General features: G+C 49.0%; 1 protein-coding gene across 1 annotated transcript in view; it reads right to left on the bottom strand.

The window, feature by feature from the left end:
• Positions 1 to 6,767: 6,767 nt before the first annotated feature.
• AATF (apoptosis antagonizing transcription factor) overlaps positions 6,768 to 19,693 on the bottom strand; it is a 92,161-nt gene continuing 79,235 nt past the window's right edge. Inside the window, exon 12 of the mRNA XM_010990481.3 lies at positions 6,768 to 7,082. Within this exon, the coding sequence (XP_010988783.1) occupies positions 7,019 to 7,082 (64 nt within the window). The 3' untranslated portion in view covers positions 6,768 to 7,018. The remainder of the gene's footprint in view (positions 7,083 to 19,693) is intronic.

The following is a 19,693-nucleotide window of genomic DNA, read 5'->3' as shown; positions in this document are numbered from 1 at the left end:
ATTTAAAACAAATTGAATTGCACACCCAATACCCATCACAATTACACCAGGCACAATAACTAAATTAGCAATTCAACAAAATAATTGGAAATGCGATTCTCTCTATCCCACCAGTCTCCCTGGAGGGTTTAGCCGATCTATGGGGGAAAACTCCGCTTTCCTAATTCTGCAGCTAATTAGAGACACACTTGTAAATGAAGTTGTTTGTCTTAAAGTTGAAATTCTCTTCTGGGGGTGGCGGAGAAGGAAGGAGAGAGGAGAGAAGCCTTTCCTTCTCGTCTGGATCAAGTGGATAAACAGGTATGAAGAACGCCCGCCTGGGTTCTCAGCAGCAGCCATGCCTGCAATTAATAAAGCATCACTGTTTCACCGTCACTTGTCTGGTAACGAACGACCTCAGGTGAGCCAGCCTGGCTGACATCCTCGCCGAGAGAGGCGTGCCTTTTAAAGGCCCTGGCGACTGGTCGTGTGGGCCATGTGGCGCTGCTCTTTAGGGACCCACAGGACGACAGGAGGGTCAGCTCCCGCCAGGACCTGCGCGTTTGGACCCGGGGAACCAAAGGCTCATCCTGCCAGGAAGCAAAGGGGAGGCTCCCGCACCGAGCAGACCCTGCCCTCCTGTGGACGGCCCCGAGCAGCGGGCCAGGACCTGCTGGGTCGCGTGGTCCGCCAGCCAGAGGCAGCAGTCTGCCTTGGCCCACTTGCTCTCGCCACTCCTGGAGAAGCAATCTTGAGGTTTCAATTAGGCCGTCCTTGGCCTCTTTTTGTTCCTTCAGGAAGGAAAACTCTCGATTTAATTATATAACTGAGAACTAGGCCTCGCATTCGTCCCCTCTTACCCTCCTCCACGAAGATCAGGATATGACCTTAAAACGCCAAGTCTCCACAGGGCCGCGTGGGCTCCAGGCGCGGGGCGGGCGGGGGGCTCCCCTCCAGGCGCAGGCCTGCCGCGGCCCCGCAGGGAACAAAGGCCTGACCTTACCAGGGAGGCCTGCACATGAAACAGTGGCCCTGGGGCCTGGGGAAGCCTCCGCTCCCAAGATCCTCCTGGAACATCACAGCACCCAGGTGGGGGGTGAGGCGGGCCAGGCGGCTGCTGAAATGCTGATAAGTGAACTCAGGGCACCTGCTCCTTACTGCTTATCTCCTCCAACAATGTGAACTCAGAGTTACCGCGTTTAAAGTGTTCCGCATTAGCCTTACACTTAGCTCTTAAAACCAAGTGCGGTGTGCTATAACTTTAAAGGACACAAGAGTCAAACTGGAAAATAATTTCATGGCATCAGGGAGTCCGTTCCCGGCCCGATACCTCCAGAGGAGAGAAGGGGCCGGGTTAGCTCCCCCAGCCTCCCCCTCAGTCATGTCAGGCACCGAGGCGGGAAGCTGCTCTCTTCCCTTCACCCAGGTGTACCCCAGGTCACACTCCAGGTCACCACTTGTCGGGATCAGGCCCTACCCAAGAGGGGGCCGTTCCTCTTGGCCCTGGGACAGCTGTAGCTCTCACTGCCCCATCTGTTATCACTTACCGCATTTTCCATTTTGACCTTTGCAACAATTTGCAAAAGATTGGGAAATACTCATAGACCTGAGCTGGCCAATCCAGGAGCCACCAGCCACACTGCAAGGGCTCAGAAGCCACATGTGGCTGGTGCCTATTGAATGGACTGCATTCCCATCATCCCAGAAAGTGCTCCTGGACAGCTGTGGTCCAGATGCTCTGGACACTCCTACGGTTAGAAGAGGCCTCTCTTGGGCTCCTCGCAGGAGAAAAGAAGGCAGCTGGCCACGAGGGCGCAGGAAGCACTCAGAGCTCGGAGCTGCCCTCGGCCTGGAGGGGCAGAAACCATAGAGCAGCAGGCGAATCGCCTTGCGCCCAGTGCCAGCCACACCTGCGCACGAGCACACCTGTCTGTCCCAGGGACGGGCTCTCGCGGGCAGATATTAGCACCCTAGAAGCCAGGGCCCCGGGCATCTGGGCTGCTGCCCTCCTGCCAGGCTGAGCTCTCACCTTGAAGAGCCAGAGCCCTGGGAAAGCGATGCCAAGCCTGAAAAAGGGCCAGAGTCTGGGCTGCCAGGATCCCCACCAGGATTAAGAGAGGCAACTCTGATGAGACCCAGGTCAGAGAGTGCTGGACTCACTCGACTGAAGAGAAGAACAGAGCCCACCAGGAGACCAGGTCACCTGCCCAGACAAACCTCGGCTACATAAACCTCCGCCAGCGCCTGGCTCACGTAAGAGGTCAGCACATACCTGAATGAATGGATGGGTAAAACATTCTTCCATCTGTTCCAGACCCAGGTCTACCAAGCTGCCTTTACCTAGGAACAGCTGCTTGAGGATGGGGAGGTCCTTAGGAACCAGCGTGGCTGACCCTCCCAGTACGGAGGGAGACCCCAAGGCCCAGAGGTCAAAGGCTTCCTCAAGGTCACACCCCAGCAGGTTTGATTTCTGGTCCAGGATTCCTCCCACTACTCCAGCTTCTGTTCATTTCTGTCCTTGATGCGAAACGTCACATCAGCCCATTCCAGGACTAACTCTGTGCCCTCAAGTCTATGTGAGAACTGGGTAACACACCCTAAACACCTTGGGGAAGGGCGGTTCGGGGCAGCAGATGCAGCCAGCACCATGGGACGAGGAGCCGCTGGCCCACAGAGGCCTGAGCTCATTTGCAACCCAGCCATAAAGAGGAAGATGGGGTGAGAGGAGGTGGCCGGGAATCTTTATGTGGTACTGTCACCATGCCTACTGAGGACCTTTTTCTACCCTATCAGTAATATGGGATTGTTTTCTTTTCCCCCTTACATGCTTTTAAATTTTCTTTCCTTTGAATTCAGTGTCCTTGACCTTAACAAATGCACTGAGAACCCTGAACCAGGGAAATAAACCAAGCAAACTTCTCAGGACTATAAATGCTGCCGAGGCAATGACCTTATTGGCAGACCCCACACGATGGGCAAGAAAGGCCTGGTAAAGGAAATCTATAGATTCACAAGAAAAACATAAGTTAGATAAGGCATACTCACTCGGCATTTACACCCCTCCTCTCCTCCCCAGACAAGGAGCGGTAATGAGGACTTCGTCAATACAGCTGCTGGACAAATTGAATATATACAGATCAGCAGGGGCGATGTGGATCCCTGGAACTTACGAGAGAATTAGTTAATGAACTTACCAAATTACTGGCAATTATTTTTGAAATGTTATGAAGAAAGAGAAAGCAAAAAGAAAAAAAGATAACAAGGTAGATAAGCTTTAAACAAATAAAAAAAGAATGAGTAAGGCAAGCTCGACTTCATTCCTAGCACAACTGCCCCCAGTAAACAAGCACATGCGTAAATGAAAAAACACAAACTCAAGACACAGGAAACAAGGTTCATTCGCTTTAGACAAGGCTCACTGCTCGTATCTGCCCCAATTAACCGCAAGGACGTGGGGCAGCCTATCAGGGTGTGAGCAGAGGGGAGGCTGCCCCAGCACTCCTGCAGCCGCAGCCTTGGGCTTCTCCACCGCGCCCTCTACCTCTGCTCTCAGCAGTTTTGCTGAGACCTCATTTGTGAGTCTGGCCCAGAAGACACAGATCTCGATATCAACACACCCCAAATCCAGAGTGACCGCCACGTGGTGGGGAATGGTGCCCAGCTTCATGACGAATGTCACATTTGGAGCCATTGAGCCTCAAACTCAGCTCCTTTGGGATGAAATGGTGAGAGATAAAAAGGCTATAATCTTGGAGAGGTCATAGCAATGTAAGCGGAGACCAGGAAACTCCACCTCTAAAAGGGGACAGCTTTTCTAAACTGGAGACGCAGAGTGTTGCTGGCCTGGTCGGAGCTGGCTTTCTCCGGTGCTCTGTTGGCTCTCAGGGTTTCCAAGTGCTCGATGAGTGTTCTTGGATGGTGACCCTGGAGAGAATGGCTACACACCAAAAACAGTACAGAGCAGCTGGGAGGAACACCAACCCATACAAAACAGGGAAAAGCCACCAGAGAGGTCCCCAGGATAAAGGCACTGAAAGTAGCAAGGGCATGAAAACCATAGCGGAGAGTGGGGAGAGCAAATTATATGCGATCCAGCGGCCAGAAAAAATACATGTGAGCCAGGGAGGGAGAGGACGGTGTCACTTTCTGTTTATCCACCATCTTTCATTGGAGCATCTCAAAGCACATTACAGGCAGCAGCTCTTTAATCCTCCCAGAGGAGGATGCTGACTTGAAGGGTTCCCTGGGGAGCAAGAAATAAACCCCAGGATCAGACTCCAGGGCCAGGCTCCTCTCTGCCTCTCAACACCCTTTGTTGCAGATGGCCCAGCCGGGGCGGGTGACAAGTTCACGGGCGCTGCGACAAGCCTCCATCACACGTACCGACAGCCTGCAAAACATTTGGACCCTTTCTCTTGGTTCACTTTACTCCTAAAAATACACGCCAAGAACAACAGTAACTTCAAAAAACAATAACCAAGTTTTATGCACAAATGTCTTCCAGTAATGTTATTCATAATAGCAAATAATTGCTAACAATTAAACGTTCTACAAGAGGGGACTTGGTTCAGTACTGAAACTATCTGCCCCCAATGGAATTACTAGGTAGCAGTTAAATTACTTAAGTGATATCTTAAAATACTTCAGTGATAAACATGGAAACAACATTCTCCTGTACTATTTTAACTATTAAAATGCAGAACGCTATGTACCACCAGTTCTCAACTGGCGGTATGTATGTGTTATGTGGAGGGGGATGGCTGTATGGGCATTTTGGTTTTTTTATTACTTTTCAAAGGGTAAGTAAAACAATTTCAAAACAGTCCAAAAGTCAGTCTTTCAACCTAGCTGCTCCCCGGCCCCTCCCCGCAGGAGTCGGGGCTAGTCCGTGTCACGGCGCCCACACACGGAAGAGGGCAACCAGGTCATTCACGTTAACGAGAAGGGGTATTTCTGGGTGGTGGGATTACAGCTTAATCTTATTTTCATGTTTCTACTACTTTCGTGTAATTAATTTTTGACAGAAATAAACTGAGAAACCAGCCTTCTCTTCTCTATCCTGAAGGGACAAGACCCCGCTGGCTCCCGGCTCCGGCCTCGGGTGCAGACTGGGGTGGGGTGACAGCTCTGCGCCCCCCGCCCCGCTCCCGCGGTGTCTTCGGGGGCTGCCGGGTGATGAGGGTCGTGTGTGGAGGAGAAACTCCGCACAAAGGGGAGGAATGCTTCAGTCAACGCTGAAAGAGGGCCTGGGATTGAACCTCTTGATAAACAGTTCTCAACTCATTTAAAAGTCAGCATTAGCCACCAAAATGTAAAGTACTAGTTTTATTAAAATGCAAATCAATCAACTAATCTGTCTTTCTAGTAACAGTTGAATTGCGGTATCTGTGTCAATTAAAATAGTTTCCAATTTATTCTTGGCTGGAAGGAGGGTGGTCCTCTGAATTTTAAATTGCTAGCCTCTCTTTACTGAAAATTCTGTCCGTTCTTTCTCATCTCTCCTGATTTTAATTCATTTCAATTAAACACGTTGGACTCCAAATATTTTGAAGTACCTGTTTGGATCTTCTTCTTCATCAGGTGAAGAGTGACTGTGACAAAGGCCTACGGCTTTCGGAGACATGGGCCGGCATCGCGCTCACGGAGGCCCCACACTAACAGGTCACTCGCCTGCTGTTCCGACGTGCATTATCCATAATCCTCAGGCCAGACACGCAGGATCGGATGTTCTATATTTTAGAAAGTGACCATTTTGAAGGGAGTGCATGTGGGGGAACTCTTCTGTTTCTGCTGACTGATCTTTTACGTAACTGGAGACACAATGAAAAGTAAACGTTTCCCTGACAGTCAAGCCCAAGAGGTAACTTCCAAGACAAGAGAAACAAGTCACCGAGCACCAAGGTGCAATCAGTGTGAGATGGAACATGCTGCTCCCCTCATTTGCCCACCCGGAGCCCCGCAGACACTTGGGCGCTAATGCTGAACTGTGATGCTGATGACACTCAGGACTCACGTCACCTGGAGCCCAGCCTCCAGTCCAGATACCTACTCAATGATACGTGGGATTCCTGGGCCCCAAAACCTGTGACTTGATTTTGACACTTTAAAACACTATCAAAACCTGACTTTAAAAATGACGACTGGTTATTAACTACAACTGCACTCAGTTGCCTGGACACAGCATTTCTGTCACCCCATAGCTCTGCATGAAGATTTGGGCAAAGGACCCAGGAGACGGTCAGCCTCATGGGCAGGCGCACACACATTACTTATGCAAGATCACCTCCCCTGCACACTGACCACAGCAGGCCAATAAATCCCCCTTATGGGGCTTTAATTTCCAGCTTTTGACCTTTGGATGAAAAACAAGTGAATCATTTCCTCCTGCTAGATTTACACCAGAGCTAATCTCAATAAAGTGATTTAGGAATGGTGAGAATGGAAAAGGACTCTGGAAGCATCTTCATGGGGGAAAAGAGGAAACAAAAGAGAAGTCAGAGATGTGCGTTTAGTAACAGGCAAATGCCTCCAAGGTACAAAGTCTCGGGGGCACAGCTGACGGGCCTGGGGGGATCCCCTGCTCCTTGGAGCCACGATCAACTGCTGAACATTACCCAACCAGAAAGCAGCACCTGCCCAGAATTATTCCCTTCCATGAAGTTTTGTATTATGAGAGCAGGCCATGCGGCTGGGGAAAAAACGAAAACTCTCAAAGAACGTGTCACTCTGCTGGAGCGCTAAATCACTCACTCGGGGCTGCTCAACAGATCACGTGTGCTGCCAGTGGCGACAATAAAAACACTCTTTATTTGTGGTGGTGAAAGGCCGTAGGGGGCGAGCCCTCTGCACACGAAGCGCTGGGGACACAGACACTGGACTCCAGGCTTCCTGGCACCGATCCGGCCTGTGTTCCGAACAGCACACCTTCCCGGGACTTCCCGATCCGCTCCACACCCAGCCCGTGGGTTCCTCCGTCTGGGGCTGGATGTGCGGAGGCCCGGCCTCAAGGCCTCGTCCATCGCAAGAGAGGTGGGCGCCGTCAATCCCTGTGGCCTTCGTCGGGAGGGTTGAGTTGGCCAAAAAGAGACCGATACAACTCTGTCCTGGAAAGCAAGCAAAACAAACACGTTGGGTTAACTTTTCAAGGTTAAAAAAGAACCGAGAAGCTGGGAAATACCCCAATCTGCTTCTTCGATTGAAAACACAGCCACATAATTAAAAATGCATCCCACGGCTCTTGTTCACAAATACAAAGGAAGGGAGAAACCGAGAAGCAGCCAATCAAACAGTAAAATATGTAAATAGTCCGGCGTGGCTGGATACCCTGTCTCCGGGGAACGAGTTTTCTATAAGTTTGCCCTTTACAGACAGGCTCTTCAAGTAAGAAAACAAGATTGAATATTTTAATAGGATGTATGAGGCTGCCACACGATGAGGAGGATTCAATCAGACACGGGATGTAAGGGATATAATTCGGTTTTCATACATTTTCTTGGACTCGGCAGTACTTGAGAAACAGTGAAAATGGCCCAGCAACAAGAGCCCAATTACGAGCACACGTGCAGCTGCTCAGGCAGCCAGGCTCTTCCCCACACCCGGCCCTTCCCTCATTCTCCATCTAATGAAAAATTCGATTGGCTGATTTATTTCTGAAGTTGGGTTTGCCGCTAAAAAAATCCGAACATGCCAGGGTCTTGGGTCCCTGGAAATGAAGCAGATCACTTCCCACCCTGCTTCTGCCACCCCCGGCCAAAGTCACCTGTCGGGGCCGGGGAGGCCTGCCTAGCGCCGAGCCGGTGGCTCCAGAACCCCTCCCAGGATGGAGAGAGATGTGAGGAGCCATGAGGGTCCAAGCAGGTCAAACCCACCGGGGAGGCAGGGACCACGGCCGGCTCGGTGCCGAAGTCCAGCCGCTGGCCTCAGGGGAGGAGGGTGGGCGCACACGGGTGAAGGTCATGGGCCAGCAAGTAAACGACCACGGGACAAAGCTGTGCCCACTCTGTTTTATGTTTTCAAGATCCAACCATAAAACACAGCCTGCCGTCTGTCCTTGTTAAGAAAACAGGCTTTTTGAAGTGCTCTCGTTATCTGAGAGTCCTCATCAGCAAAGCTACTTTTGGTCCAGCCAGACTTCAACACCAAAACTTACCAGCCTGTTTTTGAAATGACTCCCTATAGTGGTGGGCACAGACAGAGGTACTATACTTAGAAAATCCAGCAATAGGAATAGCATATGATAACTTAGAGAAAGGAAAAGTGTTAACGAAGGAACCACAGAAGCCAAGAATGTAACTAAACCTCACCTGCTGGGGGCCACAGGGCAGGCAGGGCAAGTGTGGCCAGAACACAGGGGGGCTCCCATCTTATTACAGGAATTTTATTGCTGGAATTTGCTGGCCCCTCACCCTGAACTACCCACCAGCCCCCGGGGCCTGCAGACAAAGGATGCGTCTCTTTTGTTCCTGTGCTGTACACACCGCCCGGCTCGCGCCCTCAGCTGGCCCCAGATGAGCGCGTTCAAAGGTGGAAGGCAGCTTCGGACCAAATGCAAATGAGAGGCAGGCAGCCTCCCTTCCAAAGGCAGTGGCTTCGAATCGTCAGCTCCATCACAGAAAGGACAGCCTTGCCCTGCCCAGGCGTCAGTTTATCACGCGGCGGCCTGCCTACTTGCCAGTGAGTACAGGTCTCTCTAGCCCTTTCCACAAAGAAATTAAACGGCATTAGGAGAGTCGCCGTGACAAAGCGGACGGTACGACTTTAAGGCTGCAACAGCTGATGAGAGGGGAGCAAAGCACAGCGCTATTTAGCCTTTCACAAACAGCCCCTTTCCAGCCTCGAAGAGCTCACCGGCACCGGCACCTGCCCTGGTCATTACCCTGAGCAAATGCTTCCTCTCAGCGCGGCAGTATCAGCAAAGCGCCGGGGCCAAGGCAGCAGTTACTGTCCGCAGCGGGGTTCACGTGTCAGGAGCAGAGAGCGAAGTGCTGAAACCCATGTTTTGATAGAACATCATTTCACACTCAGGTGGGCAAAGCTGACAAGCATATGCAGCTGTTCATGGCAAAGCAACCTGGAAAGCTGAGTGGTCTGGGCTCTTAAAATATTTTTACAGAAAGAGAGAAAATACGAGCAGGGGATTATTCCAATCTAAAAATCCCCAAGTAATTTCAACTCTGAGTCCTCCTCACCCACTACCACCAATCAGTGACCGTTTTACCTTCAAAGTGTCTCCACCCCGCTGCTCCTCCACCTCCACCATGATTTCAGATCTCACCATCTCTCACCAAGAACGTGGCGACAGCCTCCTCACTGACTTTCCTGTTCCCGTCTCCTCCCCCTGCCACTCCCCTCAGCCTCAACTCTGGAGATTCTAGAGTTGGACAAAGCAGACCCTCCTGGGGTCCAAGAGCACCACCAGGATGAAGACCCTGGACTTCAGCTGCTCAGCGTGGCCCCTGCCCTTCTCTTTCCCTGCAGAGGCTCTGCTTGGGGCAGAGCTGGGAAAACCAAGGCCACGAGTGGGGCCTGGGGCCCCGGTCCTCGAGCCGGTGTATATCCCCTAACAGAACTTCACAAAATCATGCAGCCCCTGCATACATTTTTAAGTTGACATATAAAATTCTTCTTGATGGATTTAATAGGCACCAAGGATATAATTACCAGAATACTGTGAATACTTTTTTTTTTGGCAGGGGTTGGGTGGGTAATTAGATTTATTTATTTATTTGGAGGAGGTACTGGGGATTGAACCCAGGACCCTGTGCATGCTAAGCACGTGCTCTACCACTTGAGCTATACCCTCCCCCTCTGTGAATACTAACTTTTAAAATAAAACCCTCACATCCCTTCTGTAATATACCCAATGGGACCTATTTGCCATACTGATTTGATACTCATCATAGTTCATTTAAACAACACATTAAACAAACTCTTTAAGTTGGAAATTTTACAGCATCTTTTTCTTTTCAAACTTCTATTTCTATGATTTTTCCCTACAGATTTTTGTCCTGATATAATTGTTTTATGCTTGAAAGTCTTTTATTGATCACCCTATCATACTTCTTGGCCACAAAAACAAGTATGCAAATTGAAACACTTTTTGTTTGAAATTTTAAAAGTTGAAGCAAAAATGTTTTAATTTCTTGGGACCATAAGGTTCTAAGTAATTAAAAATATTCCTTCTGAATTGTGTTATCACTACAATTATTATCAGGGTACAACTGGGTACATACAATAACAACAAAATGTATTATAACTTTGGTAAAAATTTAATACACATAAACATTACTGGAACTGTATCTCTTAATGATACGGGTGCAACCTTTCCCTCCGTTCCCTCATTCCATGGATGATTATCTATTGCTAGAATGAAAGAGGGTTCAGCATCGATTCTATTCCTATTTTTTAGTTTTTGGAGACATGAATGCTGAGAAACCCTGTCACATAAACAAGCAGGAACGGGAATGGAGACTTCTGTTATAGTAATGACACTCAATTCTTTTAATTCCTTCTGAATTATATGCCAAAAAAGAAAAAAAAATCACATAGTAATCTACCACCAGAAATTAGTTTTAATGACCTACAGCTGACAACTCAATTAGGTTCTCCTGCAGTTTGGTTGAGAATAAAGGCCTGGGAGCCACCTGGCCCGCAGGGATCTGGTCCCCAGTCCTCGACCAGGGCAGCTCTCAGTCCCTGCGCCAACATTCTGACTGGTCCCGTTCAGGGCAATGCCCCACACTGGAGCAAGGAGGGGCCCACTGTGGAAGGCGAGGCGGAAGAAGGACCTGCAGCTCTGGCCCGGGGACAGGCGCGCTCTCAGGCAGAGCCACTTCAGGAAAGAGCTGGAAATTGATCCTGAAAGCCCTGTGCCTCCTTTCCCTTCGGGAGACCTCTGCGGTGCCCCAGGAGGAAACCGAGGCAGAGGGCGTCCTGAGCTGTGTCCCAAGCCCAGAAGGTGTGAGAGCTGGTGCCAATGCTCAGGGGGAGGTAAAGGCGCCTGAAAAGAAACAGGGCACACCCACAGCCCTTATCCACCCCAAGGAAAACAAAACTAAAAATAGAACTAGGTAACGAAAAGCCATCCTGGGACTGGGACGCAGGGTCAGACTGCCTCCTGCCGCACAGAACGTTTCCCCTGCAGCATCTTTCCTAACCGGGATTTAGCCACGCAGAGAAGCTAAACCATCAATCCTTCAGGTTAACCTTGTCTCCATCCCATTCTCCAGCTTAAGTGTATGGTTTAATACTTGAGGTCCCCTTAAGGCTATGCATAATGAACTTGTTTTTTTTTTTTAATACATAATTTCTGCTCCCTATCACATTAAGAATTAAGATTTGAATCACTGAGCTCAAGTGCTTTCCCCTCATTTGTTGCCCCTCCCCCATGCTCTCGGCCTCAATGGCCAGTGGGAATGTCCATTGAAGAAAACGTGTTCATGCTGGTATCATGCAGAAGAACCTACAGAGTAATTAACAGGACTTGGACCTAAGGTAGAAGGTCGATGGCAGGGGCTCTTCCTTGAATTAAAATTTAACTTACCCTTTATTGCAACCTACAAAAGCAAGTAATGAGCACTAACATTTTTATTTCTTTTAAACTGTCATTTAGGCTGTAGAGGGGATAATTACCTATCTCTAGTGTAGTAAGGTTTTATAACCCTTAGTGAGGCATTTTCTAATTTAATATTTTTACTATATTATCATAAAACCTGTTTCTGGGAAAAAAATGATCATGGATTAGCAGCCATTTTCCATAAAGACAGAACGTGTGTGTGTGTGTGTGGTGGGGTGGGGACTAGGATTCAGCTTATTCATTATGTGATTCTTCTGAAGAGACTTAAGTATGCACAGTCTGGCCTGCTGTGAGATGCTATCGCTTGAGTGGCGGGTCAGTTTTCCAGCCCCGAATGAAACGGAGGTGGACGCGTGTTATGGTGCCGCCCAGCCACGAGCACCTGCAGCCCTCCCTTCAGCTCCACGCGAGCGCTCCTCACCAACACAGACCAGTGTCTTCCACGCAGTCATCCGGGCAAATGGTACAAAGGAACCCATGAAACTTGCAGATGATCTGTGGGGCTTGCACTTGGCCAGGTCAGGAGTTTGCAGCCTTTGGGATATTGACAGACTGTGCCGGCTGTGCCCTGGGACACAGCACTGCACCCCTCTGACTCCAGCCTGGACACCCCTGAGCTGTGCCCTCCTGTCCCTGTAGCCAAAGGCAGGCAGGCAGTGGAGAGAAAGCAGCAAGGCTGCCGCTCCCTAAAAACCTGCACTGCCTCCAAAAGTACATCACAGCCTCTGAGCAAGCATTATTATACACAGGGGTTCTGAGCCCATCTTCCAGTGGGGACGACATCGCTGCTTCCTGATTAACACTATACACATAATTCGCCCTTGATTAATTTGAGGTTGTTCATTAGTTGCTTCACGGGGAGAAGGGGATGTCTCCCTAAACATACCAGGCGCATCCCAGAGCGCGCGCTCCCCTCCCCACACACCCAAGGGCCTCGTGCTGAGCACAGAAGGGGCTTCTGCGGACTTGATGCCTCACACGGACATTTAAGGATCCGAGGATGACGAAACGCACAAAGGAAAGTAAGACTAAGAGCTCCAGTTCCTACAGCGCTCGGGTCCAGCAGAACCTCCATCAAACCCGAATCCTTGTTGAGTCAGTAAGACACAGCCAGAACAGAAACTCCCTGACCACCGTGGTTGCTGATGACAGACGTGCTTTAAAAAATTATTGGTGATGTCCCTGATGCATGCTTTTTCATGTTTGTGTTTCGTAAACAACTTACTTATTAGTGCTGGGGAAGCTCATACACACGTATTAGACAGTATAACACAAAGGTATGAAAAATTCACAAAACACATCTGAATGCCTATTTGCTCTGTTAGGTTTTATAGAATTACAGAGACACGAATGACACAGCAGAGGCTGAACTGGGAAGGTGAATCCTGTCTAGGACAACCCACTCCCCTCGGAGAGATGCGGGAACGCCCTTCCTCCCACTGTGACCCCACCACCAGGCCAGGAGCTGCTTTCCCCGCCCAGCACTACTGCCGTCCTCTCCCAGTTACACCTGTTCTCTGGGCGAAAAGAAACCGTTCCCTCCGTTCCTGCTATGGCAAAGGTGGAGTTCTCCTGCCGGCCTGGCTGAGCCCGAGCCACCCCTCCAGCCCCGGTTTGCCAAGACCCGACGTAACAGCCCGCAGGCCATCCGCGCCCGCGCTGGGCATCTCAAGCAGCCTCCTCCCGTGTTCTCAGCACACCCTCCTGTGTTCTCGGCACCCCCCCCCACCGTGTTCACGGCACACTGTCCCTGTCCTCGCAAAGCTTCTGCGCTCTCTATTCTGCCTGCCAGGATGCCCAGGGCAAATGCCACCTGAGCAAGTTATCCTGCCAGTGATCGCCTGGCACATACTAATGACACCAAACCAAGGGGTTCTCCTCACCTACCCCCAACCATCTGGCTGCTTTGGGGTCTGTTCCCCAAAACACCAGGGACAAAACAGCACCTTCCTTCATCTTCCGTTCCTTCTGCATCCTCTGACCCAAATCCATTCTACTCTGTATCAGAGGCTTTACAGGCGAGAGAAAGATTTCTGAGAAGTGTTTCTGTGACCTAAACAGGGAACTATATCGACCCAGCCAGCAGGATCCGAGGCAGAGGGCTCCAGGACTTCGTCCCTCAACAAGCCTGAACTGTGAGGAAAGCAATGCAAGCCCAGAGACAGGTGTACATCTTGTCAGAAGGGAGCGTCGTTTCGTCACAATGACATAAAAAAATCTTGAGAGTAGAAAACTCGGAATTCCTGAACACAGCTGAAACGTCAGCATTTCTCTCCCTCGCTCGCCTCCCAACATCCCCAGCAACAAAAAGTCAACCACAGGCTTCTTTTCTGAAAAGCCAGCACAGTTTCATAGCAAAAAATAATACACAAAAGATAAAGAAAGGTGAAAAGAGAAGAAGGCAACCTTCTCTTACCGAGGACTTATTTCTTAACAGGATCAAGTCAGCAAAGTAACAGTGACTGAGAGAATGCCCTCACCCATCACTAATTACCTAAATCCGGATACAAAGCAAATTTCCCATCAGAACCTGTCTGAACCCTTCCTGAGCTCCAAAACAGCCACCCGCAGCTACCCGAATCTGCCGCTAGGTGGCAGTACATGACACGTTTCTAAGTGGTCCAGGCAACTAGCCAGGCTCCCAGCAAACTGTGGCCATAAATTTTACCTGGCACTCTGCTCTCATCGCCATCCTCCCCAATGCTTGAAGGAGACTCGAGAAGGTCTGTTCCAATTCGCTCTTTTGGTCAGGTCAGAACTAGGTCCTTCAAACCTCTGCAAATGCTTTTAGCCCTACAGCTTTAAATTACAGATGGTGACATGTGGCCTCTGGCCTGTCTCCTAAAGATCAGACAGACTCAAGATTTATAAATGCTCAAAGACGCAGGTTCAGGCCCCAAACAAAGGAACCGAAAGGCTGGGGAAGGGAAGGAGAGGTGAGAAGGAGCGAGGGGTAAATCTGTAAAGGTTTTCTCCCCACGTGCACTCCCTCCTCGTTCTCAAGTCAGTTACAGATTCACTCCACTTAAACGAGGAAGAAAAAGACTTGAAACTTCCATCATCCCTACCACTAGCTTCAAGTCTCTCAAATTCTTTTAAAGAAAAATAATTTACCTTGGTGGACTTGCGAAAAAGAGGAGGGGGGAGCTCTCGACAAAAGAGACGTCGCCTCCTCTCCTGTGCATTAATATTCCATGTTCCTGGGATGACTTCCACTTTCACAGTTTGACTGTTTTATAACAGATTTGATGTGAGAGAAGACAAATGGCCTCACAAAGGAAAGACGACAAATCATCTCATTGCTTTTAGCAGGGTTTTCTCTTTATTTTTATTTATTTTTACTCTGTGGCTGGGCTGCAGAGCTCTCTGCCTTGCTGGAGATGTTTAATATTAACATCAGGCCACCACGATCCTGGCAATAGAGTTGGCCGGCGTGGTGTTTACGGCTTTGTGACTGCTGGCTTCAGGAAGATGAAGCTCCTTGTTCAAACAGCAGCCCCTCTAACAGCTCCTGTTAAAAGCCAGGGGATGCTTCACTGCTTAGACGTGAATCACTTCCTGCAGCCGCACGGAAGGTGAGGCTGACACTGAGTTACATTTGTATCCCTATCAAGACTGCTGCCCAATGACCCGGGGCCTGGGGGAGGCGTCTGATGCCTCTCTCAGCTCCGGTTTCTCGTCTACTTTGAGGAGGGTCAAAACACAGAAATGAGTGAAGGTGTGTTCTGTCAGACCCACAGAGTCTCAGCAGGCATTCCATTACTTCTAGTAAGTTGAAGGATTTACCAAACCCCCAGCCCTAATCCAAACATGAAAGCAGGAACTCCTGAGCATGCAAACACAGGGACCGCCTGCAGGGCCTGAGCCCGCAGGACACACAGGTCCTCAGGGGGCCCTCGGAGCAGGCGCTGCCAGCCACGGAAGTCCCCTCCCCCCGCAGGGGGTCACCATCTCCTGTTCTGTTTCTGCTCCACCCTCTTGGTCTTTTGTATCTTCCTTTCCTTCTCCTGGGGTCTGTTCCCCTCCCTCCTCCCTTCCCCCTCTCTCCCTGCCTCTCTCTGACACCTGCCCTGGCAAACTCACTGGTGCTCTTGGCTCTGACAATCCTCTTAGCGCAAAGGATGTCACCAGCCCCCAAGCTGGAGGGTCTGCATCCTCACTGAGGCACTGCGTCCAACTAGAATAAACTGACCACTGGCGACACCAGGCCCGGCAAGGCAAGTCTGTCACCTAGACTACCTTTGTTAATAATGGCAGAAATCGTTACCTGTGTCCCACACTTGACCGTTTAATGGCAGGAAGCTACAAAGATACAGGTATTAATACCACACCTTCTGATTAGGAAACAAAATCCACCCTGAGCTAGGGCCCTTGTTTGGCAGTTTACTTACACTATTGATAAAATGCAAATCCATGGCCTCCATCTGTCCATCTTTTTGGGTTAATGGTTCCCTTCAAAGAACTTCCTCCTCTCCTCTCTAAATCAGAGAGAGATTTGGAAAAAAGGAGGTTTATCCCAGAAACCTGCCAGGTAACTTTCCCCAGGAGGGTGACCAGGGGCCCTCAGCTTCTGGATGTCGGCAACAGGGCCACCTCCCCCGCCACCCTCGCTTCACCAACCAGTCACTGAAGCCCACAGTCTGATGACCTCGGCCAGTTACACGACTCGTTTTAAAACGCCTGACTGCTAAGTGCAAAATGAGTAGTTTGCATTCTGCGCCTGGAGGCTGGGGAGCCTGTCCTGCTGCAGGGCTGCGCCTCCCGCGCAGGATGGAGAGCAGCAGACCAGAGGCCAAGTGCTGCCAAGTGTGTGTAGGAGAAAATGTGTATTGATTTCTTCTTTCTTATAAAGGAGCACAAAGCAGTGAAGAACAATTGCTCGTCTTTGCAGCATTTCACATTCCACGCAGACAAAGGCCCAACCCCCATCAGCCTCCCAGGAGCAGAAAGGGGATCCGCCCGGAGCTGCGGCCCCTGGGTGTCAGCGGCCACCAGGTCCACTGTGGGGCCTCCAACCACCCCGGGCCATGAGCACCTCCCCTGCCTCTGATCAAGCAATTTCCCTCTCAGGGCTGATGGTTCCTCATCTATATTGGAGAAGAGCCTTCAGTCTTATTTACCTTTTAAGTGGAGGTGCCCAGAGGGTAAAAGAGTTAATGTTTATAAAGTGTTCTGCTCCCCAGAGGGAGACAATGGATAAAACACAAGGTGTGGTTATGGCTCATTCAAGACCTCATTTCCAGGGTAGTTAGTAACAGCTTCCCATTACAAGTGCTCTGCTTCCTGGCACCTCGTACTGGAAGTACAGTGAGGCAATGCCCTTTATCTAAATGTGCTTTTTCAGTTTGACACTTAGAACTAACACTGAAAAACCAAAAGGTGACCAGGGACTATTACGCCTCGTTAGCGCTCATGCAGGATCCATCCCAGGGCTGTTTTCTTCTTAACCTCAACAAATCCTCAACACGGTCCCCAAAAACTGACCTAAAATTGTAACGGGTCATCACAGAGCCTTGTCTGTATACTTTGTGTTTCCACAGTAACTAACCACTTGTACCAGGGCCACCAGAAACCAAACCCAGGACAGTACTCACAGCCAGGATGGGCAGGAGAAGACCAACAGTATGATACAGAGTTTGTGGTGTACACTCTTGCACGTGATGGAAATGCAAGAGTCTTCTTGAAAGATCTTTTCCTGGGGTTCATCCTGAGTAAAAAGAACTTAAAAACTCTCTTACGTAAAGGACCAGGAAAGCCGAATTCTCTTTATTTCTGGGGCTTTTCCAACATGGCCAAGAGCGAAGAACAAAATATGAAGCTGGCCCCCAAGCAGTGCAATGTTGGAGCACGGAGACAGAGAATCAGGGCACAACCCGGAGGGGAATGCAGTATAGAACATGGCCAGGTACCCAGTGCCGCGGGAACAGAGCAAAGCACAGACTTACAACGGCTCGACTCCAGGTGCTTCGACTTTACGACGGTGCGAGAGCAATACCCACAGAGTAGAAACTGTACTTTGAATTTTGAATTGTGACCTTTCCCCGGGCTAGACCTGTGGCAGACACACTCTCACAATGCTGGACAGCGGCAGCCCCGGCCAGCCGGGCCATCACCAGGGTGAACGACAGACACACTGACAACCATTCCACACCCAACCTTTGTGTTGTTCACTTTCAATACAGTGCTCAATAAATGACATGAGATACTCAACATTTTATTATAAAGCTGGTTTTGTGTCAGATGATTCTGCCCAACTGTAGGCTAATGTAAGTGTCGGAGCACGTTTAAGGTAGGCAAGGTTCAGCCATGATGTCAGTAGGTCAGGTGTACTAAATGCATTTTCGACTTATAATATTTTCAAGTTTATCAAGATGTAACCCCATTATAAGTCGATGAAGATGTGTACAGTAAAGGAGTTAGGTGACTCAGAGATTTCAGGAAAATGGCAAGAAGCCTTTGTTCATTCACCTTGTAGGACTGTTTGCAAAAATAAGCTTACCAGCAAACTGTTTACAAGCAACAGACTCATAAGCTGAAGGCCACTAAAGGCATTTCAGACAGAAGAACTACAGCCAACTTTTCTCAGGTTTGCACAGAAATGGGTATGTCTGCGTGGCGGGCAAAGGGACAATGATGTAACATATACAGATGTGAAAACATGAATTTTGTTTGTTTAAGTCATTATCTGCACAGACATAATTTAAAATAGTCCTCAGAAACAAAAAATTAAAATTACATTTCATTCTTAAGAATCAAATGATCAAAAAGGACGATTTTCACTTTCTACAGAAGGGAACTAAGGCCGAGAAAGAAGAGCTCTTCAAGGCCACACTGGCTGTGAGCTGGGGCAGAACCGGTGCTCAAGAATCCGGAGTCAGTTCTCTAGAGAAGGTTGACATCAATTGGGGAAAGACTTCAAACTGTTTTGCAAATAACACTTGTGTTATACTACATAATAAGGCAGGATACAACTGGAATCAAAATACATTATTCAAAATGTGTGAGCATAAAATCTTGATAATACCCAATACAGGATTGTAGTAAACATATACATACTGTTCTGACTTATAAATTCAGCATTTTTAGCAAGGAAAAAAAAAAACTCTAATAAGTATTTTTGTGAACAGTGTTAAGTATTGTTAGAGAAGAACAAATGAAATAGGGGTTCAAGGACAAAAGAGCCTCCACCTCAGTGGGGGATGGGAACCTTCAAAGTCTCCTTTAAAGGGCTGGTGTGGGCCAAGGACTATGGACTTGCAGCAGGAAGGGGCAGAGGTGGGGTCGGGAGGTGGGTAGGGGTGGGGAGATGCTCCAGGTCGAGTGAGCAGAGCTAAGAGACACTAGTAGGGGAAGCAGAGTGTGTCCCGGGACTCTAGGGGACCGCAGGACAGCACAAAAGGCGTGCACCCTGAACCAGGGGAGGAGGAAAGGCTGCAGGCCTTGAGTGGTAGGTTTGAGGACAGCTTCCACCCCGCAGGCCACAAGGAATGGTATGCACTGAGTGATATTTTAGGAAGGTGTAATCTGGCAATGCTGCACAGAACTAATTAGATCAGACTGGTGGTTAAGAGGCTGTTAATGTAAGTCTATGTGGGAAGCAAAAAAAAAAAAAAAATCTGGGCTCAAAAAGAAGCAGTAGGAATGGAAAGGAGAGAACATTGAACAATATATTAAAAGTTCTAAGCAGATTAAAAGTAAGAAAATAAATCAGATGAAACCAATCGGTGAGTAGCTGACGGTGGGGTACAGGAGGGCCCACCTAAGCATAAAAGCAATGAAATACATCCAGAAGAAAAATGTGTTATATATTCGATCACATAAAAAGCAAAACTTGTAAGTGACAAGTAAAAATCATTAACACCAACAGCTAAGCAAAAATGGGAAAATCTACAAAAAATATGAAATATGGTATACAACAATAACATACAGAATTCATACAAACTGCAAATACAGATGATTAATAAACATACAGACTCTTCAATAAGTTACTCTATTAGTAGCTCTTTAATAGGTTACTATTACGTGAGAAAATAAACATTAGATACTTAGCCCAGTGCCTGGCACACTGCAGGTCCTCAGTAAGGTGTCACTGTTACCAACTCCCAGCATCAGCAAAGGTAAATGACATGCGCCTCACTT

This window comes from Camelus dromedarius, chromosome 16, assembly GCF_036321535.1.
Source record: "Camelus dromedarius isolate mCamDro1 chromosome 16, mCamDro1.pat, whole genome shotgun sequence".
In the NCBI taxonomy this organism is placed as follows: Eukaryota; Metazoa; Chordata; class Mammalia; order Artiodactyla; family Camelidae; genus Camelus; species Camelus dromedarius.
The sequence above is the reverse complement of the archived record's forward strand: the minus strand, read 5'-3'. Positions and strand labels throughout refer to the sequence as shown.